Genomic DNA, 11,571 nt, shown 5'->3' on the forward strand with positions numbered 1-11,571 from the left:
GGAAAGGGTTGTGAATCTTTGGAATTCTCTATCCCAGATGGCTGTGGAAGCTCAGGTCATTAAATATGTTTAAGGTAGAGATTGATAGTTTTCTGATTAACAATAACGTAAAGAGTTATGGGGATAGTGTGGGTAAAAGGCGTGTTTGATCAGCCATGATCGTATTGAATGGCAGAGTAGGCACAACGCACTGAACAGACTTCTCCTGTTCCTATGTTCTTTGTGTTGCAGTTGGTTATGTAGTTTTTCAATTGATTCAGATGTGCCATAGAAGAGGTATGTTTTTCTCTTCGTCTGCCCTTCCCGGATCTATTCCAAATCCTACAATCACCCCAATGTTCTTCCCACCATTCAAATTTATAAGCACTGATGCCTCAAATGTTTTCTTTTAACTCCAAATTCTTAATTTATTTGAAGATTTTCAAAAGCATTAAGTCCTTCATCATCCTCCTCCTCTGAAGTATAAAGTGTCTCATGGTTCAGCCCTTCTCTGCACTCTCTCAAATATTTCTACACCCTTCTTGTAATGTGGCGACTAAGACCGAACACACTGCTTTAGATTTGACCTCACAAGGCAAGATACAGTTTCATTTTTGCTTCTCACACCACTTGAATTTGAATAATCTAGGAACCAAAACTTCTAGTTGTTTTCTTAAGCATGTTGTCATTCAGCATACAGTTCACATTCTTGATGCTTCTGCTTAATTTAATAAATTTTCACTTCTCTGTATTGAACTCTCTTGTTACCTCTCCATCCATTGACTAGTCTGTCCAGATCCCTTTGGATGATCACACGTTGGCCACTGGTAAACACTTCTTATCCTCTGAAGTGACCTAACAAATCACTACAAAGAAAAAAAGTCAGATGGAGCCATTGTAAACAACTCGGGCATTAATCAAGACAGACTTGCTCCTGCAGATTCCCTTTCACTAATGTGGGTGGGTGCAAGACCCAAAATGTTTGCAGGCCTTCAGCCAAGTGTTAAATGGACAATCCATACTCTACTTCCCCCGAGGTTCCCACCATCATAGATGCCAACGTCCAGCAATTTGGTGCACTCGACACTCAAAAGTGGCTGGATGACCTATATACAGTAATGGCCAAGGGATTTTGACAATATCAAACTGACACTACACTAAAGCCAGACAATCCCATAGCCAAGCTATTCCAGTATAGCTATGATGTTGGCATCAATCTAACAATGTGCAGAGTTATGTCTTTTCCAACAAAAAAAAGGATAAATTTAATCCAGCCAATTACAGCACCATCACTATTCTCCCAATCTTCAGTGAAAAGGTGGAAAGGAACCCACTAAAGGGCACCCACTTGCCAATAGCCTGCTTATCAGTGCTCAGTTCAGGTTCTGCTAGAACTATTCTTTTCCAGCACTTTTCACAGCCTTGGCCCAAAAGTAGATACAAGAGTTCAATGTCAGACAATTGGGAGTTTATTTTCCTCACCATCAAGGCAATTGGTCAAAACTGAGGCCAAACCTGTTGTTGAAGTCATATTGATCAAAAAATATGTTTCTGATTATGGTGGTCAATCATTACAACCCAGACATATTACAGGGTTGCTCGGGAAAGTGCTCTTAGCCCAACCATCTTCAGCTCCATTTGTCAATGAGCTTCCTGTCATTATCCAGTTAGGAGTGGGGAAGTCTGCTGATGTCACCTTGTTCATCTCCATTCATGACTCCTCTGCTAAAGCAGCTATGCCAGGTTTCACAGAATATGGATAACATTCAGGCTTGGGGTGATAAGTAATTGCCAGTTTGAACAAGCAAGAGCCCAGCCATAACCAACAGTGCCACCATTGCAGAATTGCTACCATCAACATCTCGTGGGTCATGATTGACCAGGAACTTAATTATCTACACTGTCACCAGAAAAGCAGAGGCCAGGTACACATTGGCAAGTGACTCACCACCTGAACCCTCAAAGCGTTTCCAAAGGCTCAATCAAGAGCATGATGAAATATTCACCTCTCTCTAAATTGGTGCGGCTGCAACAACACTTAGCATCCGCACCAGGACAAAGCAGTTCACTTGATCAGCTCGGTGATAATTACGTCAATGTCTTTGGCCACTACTGTACTTGTGGCTGTAGTATTGACTATAGAATGTACTTCAATTCACCAATGTTATTTCAGCAACATCTCCCTCTCCTCTTCTATTTTCTACCACCATAGACAAAAACTGTGTCAACTCCATGCTCCCCTTCAGGTCCCAAGTCATCCTCCCTTTGAGATGTATTGCTGTTGTGCCGTTGTCACTAAGTACCCAGAATTCCCTGCCTGCACCATTACCACAAGAAGGCACACTACCACTTTCTCAGCAAATAGGAATGGGCATGAGCTGTGATTAATAGATTGGTGGATGAGTGATGGATTGAAGTGCATTGAACAGTGTTTGAGCCTAGTCTTCCAGTTGGTTGGATATGGTATTTGAAGATTAATTCACTGACCCTGACCATTCATGAGGTCATTGGATTTCTTCAGCACTGTATCCAGGTCCTTGGGGCTTGACTACTAGCTTTGACTGCCATGGCTATCTGCTCCTGGTCCCCTCTGCATGGATGGTCTCTCTCCCTTTTGTCCAGCACCACCTCTAAGGCACCCAGTACAGATAAGAAAATCTTAGAGCACACACACTCCCCTTTTGCACCATAATTCACTCCTCTTCCTGCATAGACTCTCTTCCATAAACATTTCCAGCTCCTGCTCCAGCCAGAAAGCATCTCCCTTTGGGGTGCAGACTGGTTTTAAATGGGGCTAACTTCAGAGATTTTCCTCCTCTGCCACTAAATGAATTTATCCCTGGCCGCAGGCAGCAATCATGCCAAATAGCAGGCAGTATGTAGTTTGCATTGTAATCCCTGTGCTCTTTTTCAGGGGCTATTACTTTTATCTCCCAGCAACTTCACATCATATCAGTATAACACAGACAGCTAAATGGTATTTGTACCAAACTAACAGCAGAGCAGCATCACTTGAACAGCATCTGCAGGGATTTTGATAATTCAAGAAACACTGGGGTCTGAGCCAGTCATTGACTCTATGCATAGTCATTGAACAAATTGTGGGGCCAATTTGTGTATTAACTGTCTCAATTTTTTAAGCATTTAGTTATCACTTAATCTCAACTTCATTGAAATATGGAATCGTACCACAGACAAAACCCATTGTCCCTGTGCCAGGTTATTGAAAGAGTTCCAATTATAGAATGTACATGCAAAAATTGCTTAAATATCAATTAAGCTTTTTCTCATTTTTTCTTTTTTGTTATTTGCAGATCTGATGCATCTGTATCCAGGAAGACCTGCTAAAATATTGTTTTGTTTTGGAAGTTGCTTCATTTTTTAAAAGAGAAATACCTCTTCAGAGGAATGTGTTGCCATCACTTTTTTTGCTGTTTCTAAAGTTTTAAACTGATCGGTTGAAGCTAATGGTCCTTTAACCCATTTCTAGAAGAATATTAAAATTTGAATTTGGTTAACTCAAATTAGTTTTACATCAGAGGTGTGTATAAATGAATATATTCAGCAATGGGTTAATTGTTCATGAACTGTCTGCAGCAACATTGCTCTGGTTGAGGTTTCTATCATGGGTACATCTGAAGACTCATGCACATTTTCTTCACAAAGCTGTTTCTTAACTCAAAACTGGGCCACAAGGTGGAGTACTAATGCAAGTCAGAATGCTATATCTCATTGCTAAGGGGAAGGATAGGAGAAATGTGGGAGTGCAAAATACACTACAACTGTATCACCAACTAGTCCTGCAGCTATATTGACAGTAGTTATGAGGAAACCTGCAACTTGCAAACCTTTTTAATGAATCAGGTGTGCTCCATCGACAATGGATGGAAATGCTCAATACATGATTGTTCATCATCAATCTGATGCGGTGGCTCTTAGCTGATCTGCTCCCCTTTAACAACGGATCAAAAATATCTGTACAGATACATTCTAAAATATATCTTGAATGGTCAAAACAGTCAAACGTGTATACATTATTGCAAGCTAATGGGAAACAGTCTGTTTTATTCCTTAATCGAAATCTCACCTGGTGTAATCTAGAGTTATCCTTAACGAGTGCAACATCCAGAAACTACAATAAACTACTGTTCTCCCATTACTTTTTTTCATTGTACAATTATTATTGCACCCTGACCTCTTTATAATTCTTAAAAAGGACATTTTTTTTTGTTAATACTTGTGGACCAATAAGATTTGAAAATTCAGGTAATTATTGCCACCTTAGTTTGTGTAAATGATGAAAGGAAGCAACAGTATTTTGTTCGAACTTTATAAGTCGTTCAGGAAAATCAGAATTTAAGGTTTGTGTATGACCTGGAGCTTATCAAAATGTACAGTGTGCCACCCGTGAAGTTTTATTTTAAAAAGGCACAAATATTAAACTTCTGCAATGTGTTTGTGTTATCTCAGCTGGAGTATGAATATGATTTGTTAAAGTGAATACCATTTCCATACATGAATCAGTCAAACTATAAATTAAAGGTTGTCAAAAGAGAGAGTTAGAATTTTTTTTTCAGTGTACACTCCTAACATCCCAGGTCAGCATGCACTAAGAACAATTCTACTGCCTCACTCTCCACTTGTCCTGGCTGTTATTCCACTGGATGCCTATCTCAATATGTGCACACAAACTTTGTGCCCTAAACAGCTCCTGAATTCATTAACACAAAAGCAAAATTCTAAAAATACTCACAACAGGTCTGACTGCATCATGAAGAGAGAAAAACAGAACCAAGTTGTTTTTATCCTCGCATCCACTCCCTCCCTACAACTATTTTCCAGTCTAAGCACTTTTCTCCTCTGAACATCTCACCTTGTTCCAGATTTCTCACTGCTACTTTAAAATCCTCATGGCATATATTCCTTTTTCTGAATCTCTAAGACGGTCTTCTCTCCTCGACCTTTATGTTGATCAACTCCTGATCCTCTGATTTCAGTCTCCATTTCAGCTTCTCTTTTTCACCCCCCCCCTTCCTCCATATGAACACTCTAACCTAGATTTAGATATACCTTCAATCTGGCATCCCTCTCTACTTGCAGAATGTTGATTAAAGCTGCGCGGCCATCCTTCACCACCCATGTCCCTCCAGTCCCATCATGGTCTTTAGAAATCAGGCAAAACAAAGAGCTGCACTTTAGCCTGTTAACTTGTAAATGCTCCATTTATCCCTGATCTCTACTTCCTGTCCATTAACCAATCCTCTATCCATGCTGATATATTACTCCCACCTTCATGAGCCCATAGCTGGCATATTAACCTTTAGTCAAGCACCTTATTAAGAGTTTTTTGAAAACCCAAGTGTGCTCGTTCCTATTTATTTACCCTACCTACACACTTAAAAATACTCATTTGTCAAACACTACTTTTTCAGAAAACAATCTTGACTTTGTTTGATCACTGTGATTTTCTAAATGCAATGTTAAGACTTATTGATTCCAGTATTTTCCCAAAAACCGATGTCAGGCTAATTAGTCTATAGTTCCATGTTTTCTCTCCCTCTTGAATAGTGGCATTACATTTGGTAATTTTCAATCTAGAATTTTTTCAGTAACCATTTTATGTATAATTGTAACAGAGAAAACTGTTCTATCAGAGCTTAGAACTACTGAACTCAGTCTGTCATATAGCCTCAAAACTGACTCTTAAGTAGACATTATTCCTCTTTATGGACCGAACATAATTTTCCCTCTGAAAAACCTGTAATAGAGTTTTCATACCCTTTGTGATCAGAACTGTGAAAAGGCAACCCAAATACATTTTTTAAAAACTTATCTTCAGGCAAAACAAAATAACTACACTTACCAGCAGATCTTATTTCCCTGATTATTGTTCTTTATGCTTTGAATGCCTGGTCAAGAGGCAGCTATGAAGAGGCAAAATGCGCAGCATTCACAATAAGACATTATAAAATTACACTTAAAGAGACTTAATTTATGAGGATGGTATGTGGTATTTTCATTCATTACACCAAACAGCACTGCACAAAATAACTGGTTCCAAAATGCTTCTGATCAAGGATTCTAAAGCACAAGATCATGACACACAATAAATGAACAGATAAAAAACTGAACCAAGTATGGCTACATGGGTAAGGTTTCTCTTTTGCTGTACATACTTTGAAAAGAAAATTACCCTCAGTAAATGGATGGGCCAATTCCCTTTTTAAAGAAAAAAATATAATTGCAAAGGTACTAAAGGGTTCTATATTAAAGTGGGATGCTTCTGTGAAATTGGTCATGGCTTGGAGTTTGGAAGCTAACAGCTTGAGAGACATACCCATATGCATCTTAAAACAGGTGGCCAATAGAAGTGATAAGATCTGTGCCATCTTGCTTAAATTAAGAGCCTACAATATAATAAAAACAAGTTAAAATTATTAAATTTACAGCCATAAGCAGCAGCATAGGATTGGAGGTAAGGCAAAACAAATCATTATTAGGAGCATGTTGCACCAATGGCACAATATGGTATCCCAAACTATTTTGAGTCGTTTTGATACGTAGTTAAATTACAGCTTTCTGCAATCAGATGGACTTACCCATTCTGAATTAAGAATACTTTTGATACAAAACAACCAGAAGGGGAAATTTTAGGGAAAAAATGCATGATTTGGGGAGATTGATCAAATATACATTTCTAACTCCTTCCACTTGTATTCTAAATGCATATGTTTGAATGAACTTTAGCCAAACTGATTTCAGTCAGTTTGTGTTTTTTTCAAATTTAATGATGGGCATATATTTATACTAATTTGGGAGGATTTCCTTAAAGATTTTAAAAGAAAGCTTCCAAGTACAAAACAAACTAATGGTGCGTTTTACTTTCATAGGCAAAATTTATTGTTTCTACCTAGACGAATGAAATTAGTGAATGATTTGTATAAAAAAATTACAAAGATAACATGATATCCCTGGTATGCACTACATGAGTATAACAGTATTGATTTTATTTTAATCAGTGATTCAAAACAAATTAAAGTGAAAAAAATATATAATTGTCCCCATAAAAGTAAAAACCACCAAACCTAACTATTCAAAAAGCTTTCTAGTACACTATAGTCCATAAGAAATTATCCTGTGCCTGTCTAATACCAAGGCACAATATCACAGGTCTGTGAGGTAAAGTTGATCCGGTTTAAAACCTAAAGCCAACATTTTTTTAACCCAATTTAATTTCTGTTCATGCAAATGCAATTTTTATATTTTTATAAAGTTTCTTCTCAAAATCAGTAGTGGAATATCCACATTAGGCACAGAAGTACACCAGGTACATTACATACAAAAAAAAGACACTTAAAGAACATGTCAGTCTGCTAAAAAGACTGTTCATGGAAGCATCTGTAATAAAGGTAGAGACAGAACTGGAGTCTAGATTCAAATATGAAGTTAAGTTATACAATGATCACAATGATCTGTGTTGCCACAAATTGGAATGCACATAATTTATATTTAATTTCAAAGCTCCATTAAAGAATTTATAGATGAAGTAGCAAACTTTACTACCAACTGGAAGAAATAGTTTTTAAACTTTCCTCTTATTTACAGTTTGTTCAGTTAGACAGTTACATTTTTCAGTATAGTTTAAGGAAAGAATAGAACCGGTCAGGCTTTTAGAACTGGAATACAAATCACCCACAAATTCACGGGGTTTACAAATTAACATCCATATTTATAATACACAAGTCCTCAAGCACACTGTGCATGAACATTGTCTGAGGGAGCAGGAAGAGAGAAAGATGCTCCTCTTCCACAAAATAATCTTCCTATGACTTGCTATAGACTGGCAGTTCCCCCACCAGCACCCTGTTTGGGGAACTTCTCACTAGAAGGGAGGAATCTGCGTAGTTACATAAGCTTCTTGAACCTCCCTTATCATAAGGATTCTGGTCAACATTTGTTCCATTGCCTCATTACTGACTGGTTGTGTTGAATACCAGATTGGGCTATTTGGCGCAACCACTGGTTCAGCATTCAAGTAGAAGGCATCATTACGCCCTTTAGCACTCTGTGGACTAGAAAAAAATGCCATTATTACTTTGTTATTCATATGGTGATACAGAAAAATTAAATGAAGCAATTCCTAAGGTTTACAAGCAAGATCTAATAGCACCAATAAGAGACCTGGAATTCAAATTGTCTCATAGAGTTGAGCAGTAGGCTTTAATTCCATCAATTAGATGGAATTAAAGACCATGTACATAAAAGCATCAATTTTGTATTCTCCTGCCAGCTACTCACTGAATTTTGCACCAACATAAAATAAATAATATGCAAAAAGATCCAGTTTTAGACTTGGGTGTGTGTGCATCTGTAGTAGCTGAATCATATATACAGGTTTGAAAGCCATTAGCTTATCTGATCATCCATGTTATACAGGTTACATTTTTTCTCAACGCCATTCACTGTGTAAGAGGCTTAAAATCATTTGCATGTTTTATGTAAAAGTTTATAAAACATAGAAAAGTAATGATTACATGCAAATATATGATTACTGGTGAGCATATGCAAAGAATTAAGAGTAATGAATACTCTGAGCACAAGCCAGGATCACACGTGGTTTTAAAACAATCTTGCTTGATTTGCTTTTGTACTTCGGCGGGGGGAGGAGAGAGAAAGAGAGGAGGAATTGTAGGTCAAAACATTGCAGAGTCTTTTCTTAGGTTCAGTAAAACCATGATCAAACAAATTGTAATATGGATAATGGGTTGAATGACCATGCCTCATTTTATGTTTAATTTAACTGATTTTAAATGGCTCTACTAAAAATACCACAAGAAAAAGGCAAAAAAGTCAAGCTTTCAAACAAGCTGGTAGAAAAGAGTTTGGATGTTTTTGAAATGCAAGGTTAACTGGAAAGCAGCCAGCTTGTTGACAAATGAGAGATCTAATCAACTAAAGGAAGTTTTTTTAAAAAAATGCAACTTATTGGTGGTATACAATCAACACTGAGCAAAGCAGGCAATGTGCATTTAGTGCTGGTGAGTTCCATCTGGATATTTTGTATTATGTGCATTCTCTGGTCTTTTACCATGGGAAGATGCTTTCACAGCATAAAGTAAAAAGTCACATGAACATTTAACTTAAGACTATCTGCATAACTTATTCCCGTCATCATTCTGGATTTACTGGTATGGTATCTGGATGAAAATAAAACCTTTAAGATGATGCTGTAATAAGAAACTTCAAGAGTAGTGAACTGTGCAATGTAATATCACAATTACTGAAAACTGGACAGAAGAAATCTGGTATGCCTTACCATTTGAAGAGGTAGAAGTCATAGAGTTTTATGGGACACCTCAAGGGATTCTCTGAATTTTCAAGTTGTTCAACATACATATCTTCTGTGACTAAAACAAAAATGAGAAACATCAAGCATTAAATCCATAACTTGCCTCTAATGACTGATTCAACAAAAATTATACTTGAGCTTTTAAACTAAATGGTAATGACAAGCTTCGAAACAAAGTTAAAAACAGCAAGTCCTGATGAATTGATGCAGTATCTTCAAATGTGCCCCTTCCAACTCGGGCTTGAATCCAAATCCATTCCACCTTACAAGGGTACCAGCTGAAATTATTTCACATAGTCACTCTTCAATTTACAGCAGAGCAGGCAGGAGCCTAAAGCATAAGGTTTCCAAATACTGCACTTAAACACAGACAGTCTCATTCATGACAGACCACAAGGATGCTTAACGCAATTATCACCCTCATTACACAGTAGCCCGGTTTTTTGCCACGACTTCACTGAGACAACTGGCCAAGTTGGATTTTGTCAGCCCAGGAATGTGAAACCAAAGTGTGCAGAGTATAATTGGTAAAATCAGGTCTGAACTTTGTGCATTTCTTTGGGAGAGCAAGAGCTACCCATTGGGGGAGGTAAGGTGACCTTTGGAATTGTTAAAAGTAGACATAAATGTGCATAAAAAATGTATTAAGTGTCAAGCTCATTGGAACTGTCAACAGACCTGTCAAAGGGAGTTGTCAAGGCATTTAAAAGTCCTATCCTTTAAATCTTTGAAAAAAATGTCTGGAGTGTTAATAAAAAATCATTGCTTGCTATTTCACTCCATCTGTTGACATAAGCTTGAGTGTTTCCATTTCTGGATTGGCGCTGCATGACTAACTTCATAACCATCTATTATCATAGTAGGGTGCCTCTCATTTCACAGTTTGAATAACAGCTACAAGTGGTTATAGACTCTTTGAAGTGGGTCTATGAATTCCAGTGCTTGATGAAAAAGGAACCATGCACATAAATGAAATATTTTTTATTGTACGGCTTTATATCATTGAAGGAACGTAAATGTAGTAAATGGGTTATTATGAGTGGGTGTTTTTCTCAGTATTGTGAAGACTGCAATAGACATGTAGAACTTTATTTTATCTCTGCATGGGTTCAGAGGTCTGCCCATTATGTATGCTGGGTGAATTGGCATGGTAGGTATAACGACAAAGGATAGTGGGTGGGGGGGGGGGCATGGATTAACATGAATTGGCACTAAGTTGGCATATGGGCTCTAAAGGGCCATGAAGAGAGGGTACAGGGGCACAGGATGGCATGGACAGTGTGAAGGGTTATGGAAGGTGGGAATAGGGCATGAGGATTGTGTGTGTGGGGGCGGGGGAGGGGGGTTGAGGGTTGAAGCGATGTTTCATCTTTTATACTTTTTAAATTTTGGACACAGTGCCAGAGAACAAAGAGGCAGGCTTTCCACCCAGCCCACCTCTGCAGCTGGCAACCTCCTCACTACTTCCAGGGTCATCCACCCTGACTTCTAATAAAGCCCACAAGCCCGGACTGAAAATCTGATGTCCCATCAGCAATTTTTAAAGTAGAGTTCATGGAGCTGGGAATTTTCTGCATACCTAACTCATGGACCAAAATCCAGGCTCAATCAAGATTTGCCAGTGGGAGATTTGAGGAAGGAGAAAGATTTAATTTATATGTAACAAATTCTATAACCGACCGACATAGGTACTTAAATTTGCTAAGTTAATCTATTACTGGTAAGTTATATGCAACACCAACAGAGGCATGGTCATGAAAGAGGAGAGTACTGAATACCTACATATAATGTTTCAAACCAAAAACTTCAAGCTTATCTTACAAATAAAGTCAGATAACGGACAATGACCACTGAAAGTTTAAGCATTTCCTTATTGGTAACAAGCTTGGAAATCAACTCGAAACTTCATTTTTGGGCATGAAAGTATATCAATATTCTCTATTTATTTTTATTCATTTACGAGATGTGGCTAGGCCAGCATTCATTGCCCATCCCTAATTGCTCAAGAGGATGGCAGTCAGCTGCCTTCTTGAACCACTGCAGTCCCTGTGATGTAGGCACACCAACAGTGCTGTTATGGAGGGAGTTCCAGAATTTTGACCCAGCAACAGCAAAGGAACGGCAATATATTTCCAAGTCAGGATGATGTGTGGCTTGGAAGGGAACTCCCCGGTGATGGTGTTCCCATGAGTCTGCTGCTCTTGTCCTTCGAGATGTTAGTGGTCATGGGTTTGGAAGGTGCT

The 11,571-nt window shown here is 38.2% G+C and overlaps 2 protein-coding genes across 3 annotated transcripts in view; one reads left to right on the forward strand and one right to left on the reverse strand.

Moving 5' to 3' along the window:
- mov10l1 (Mov10 like RISC complex RNA helicase 1) overlaps positions 1-3,934 on the forward strand; it is a 68,421-nt gene extending 64,487 nt beyond the window's left edge. The window contains exon 26 of the mRNA XM_041203116.1: positions 3,294-3,934. Within this exon, the coding sequence (XP_041059050.1) occupies positions 3,294-3,327 (34 nt within the window). The 3' untranslated portion in view covers positions 3,328-3,934. The remainder of the gene's footprint in view (positions 1-3,293) is intronic.
- Positions 3,935-5,950: 2,016 nt separating this feature from the next.
- Positions 5,951-11,571, reverse strand: part of LOC121286464 (glutamine-rich protein 1-like) — a 33,831-nt gene continuing 28,210 nt past the window's right edge. For both annotated transcript variants that reach the window (XM_041203590.1, XM_041203591.1), the window contains 2 exons: positions 9,296-9,386; positions 5,951-8,051 (listed from right to left, as the gene is read on the reverse strand). In XM_041203590.1, coding sequence (XP_041059524.1) covers positions 7,862-8,051; positions 9,296-9,386 — 281 coding nt within the window. In that variant the 3' untranslated portion in view covers positions 5,951-7,861. The remainder of the gene's footprint in view (positions 8,052-9,295; positions 9,387-11,571) is intronic.

This window comes from Carcharodon carcharias, chromosome 13 (genome assembly GCF_017639515.1).
Source record: "Carcharodon carcharias isolate sCarCar2 chromosome 13, sCarCar2.pri, whole genome shotgun sequence".
Taxonomy (NCBI): domain Eukaryota; kingdom Metazoa; phylum Chordata; class Chondrichthyes; order Lamniformes; family Lamnidae; genus Carcharodon; species Carcharodon carcharias.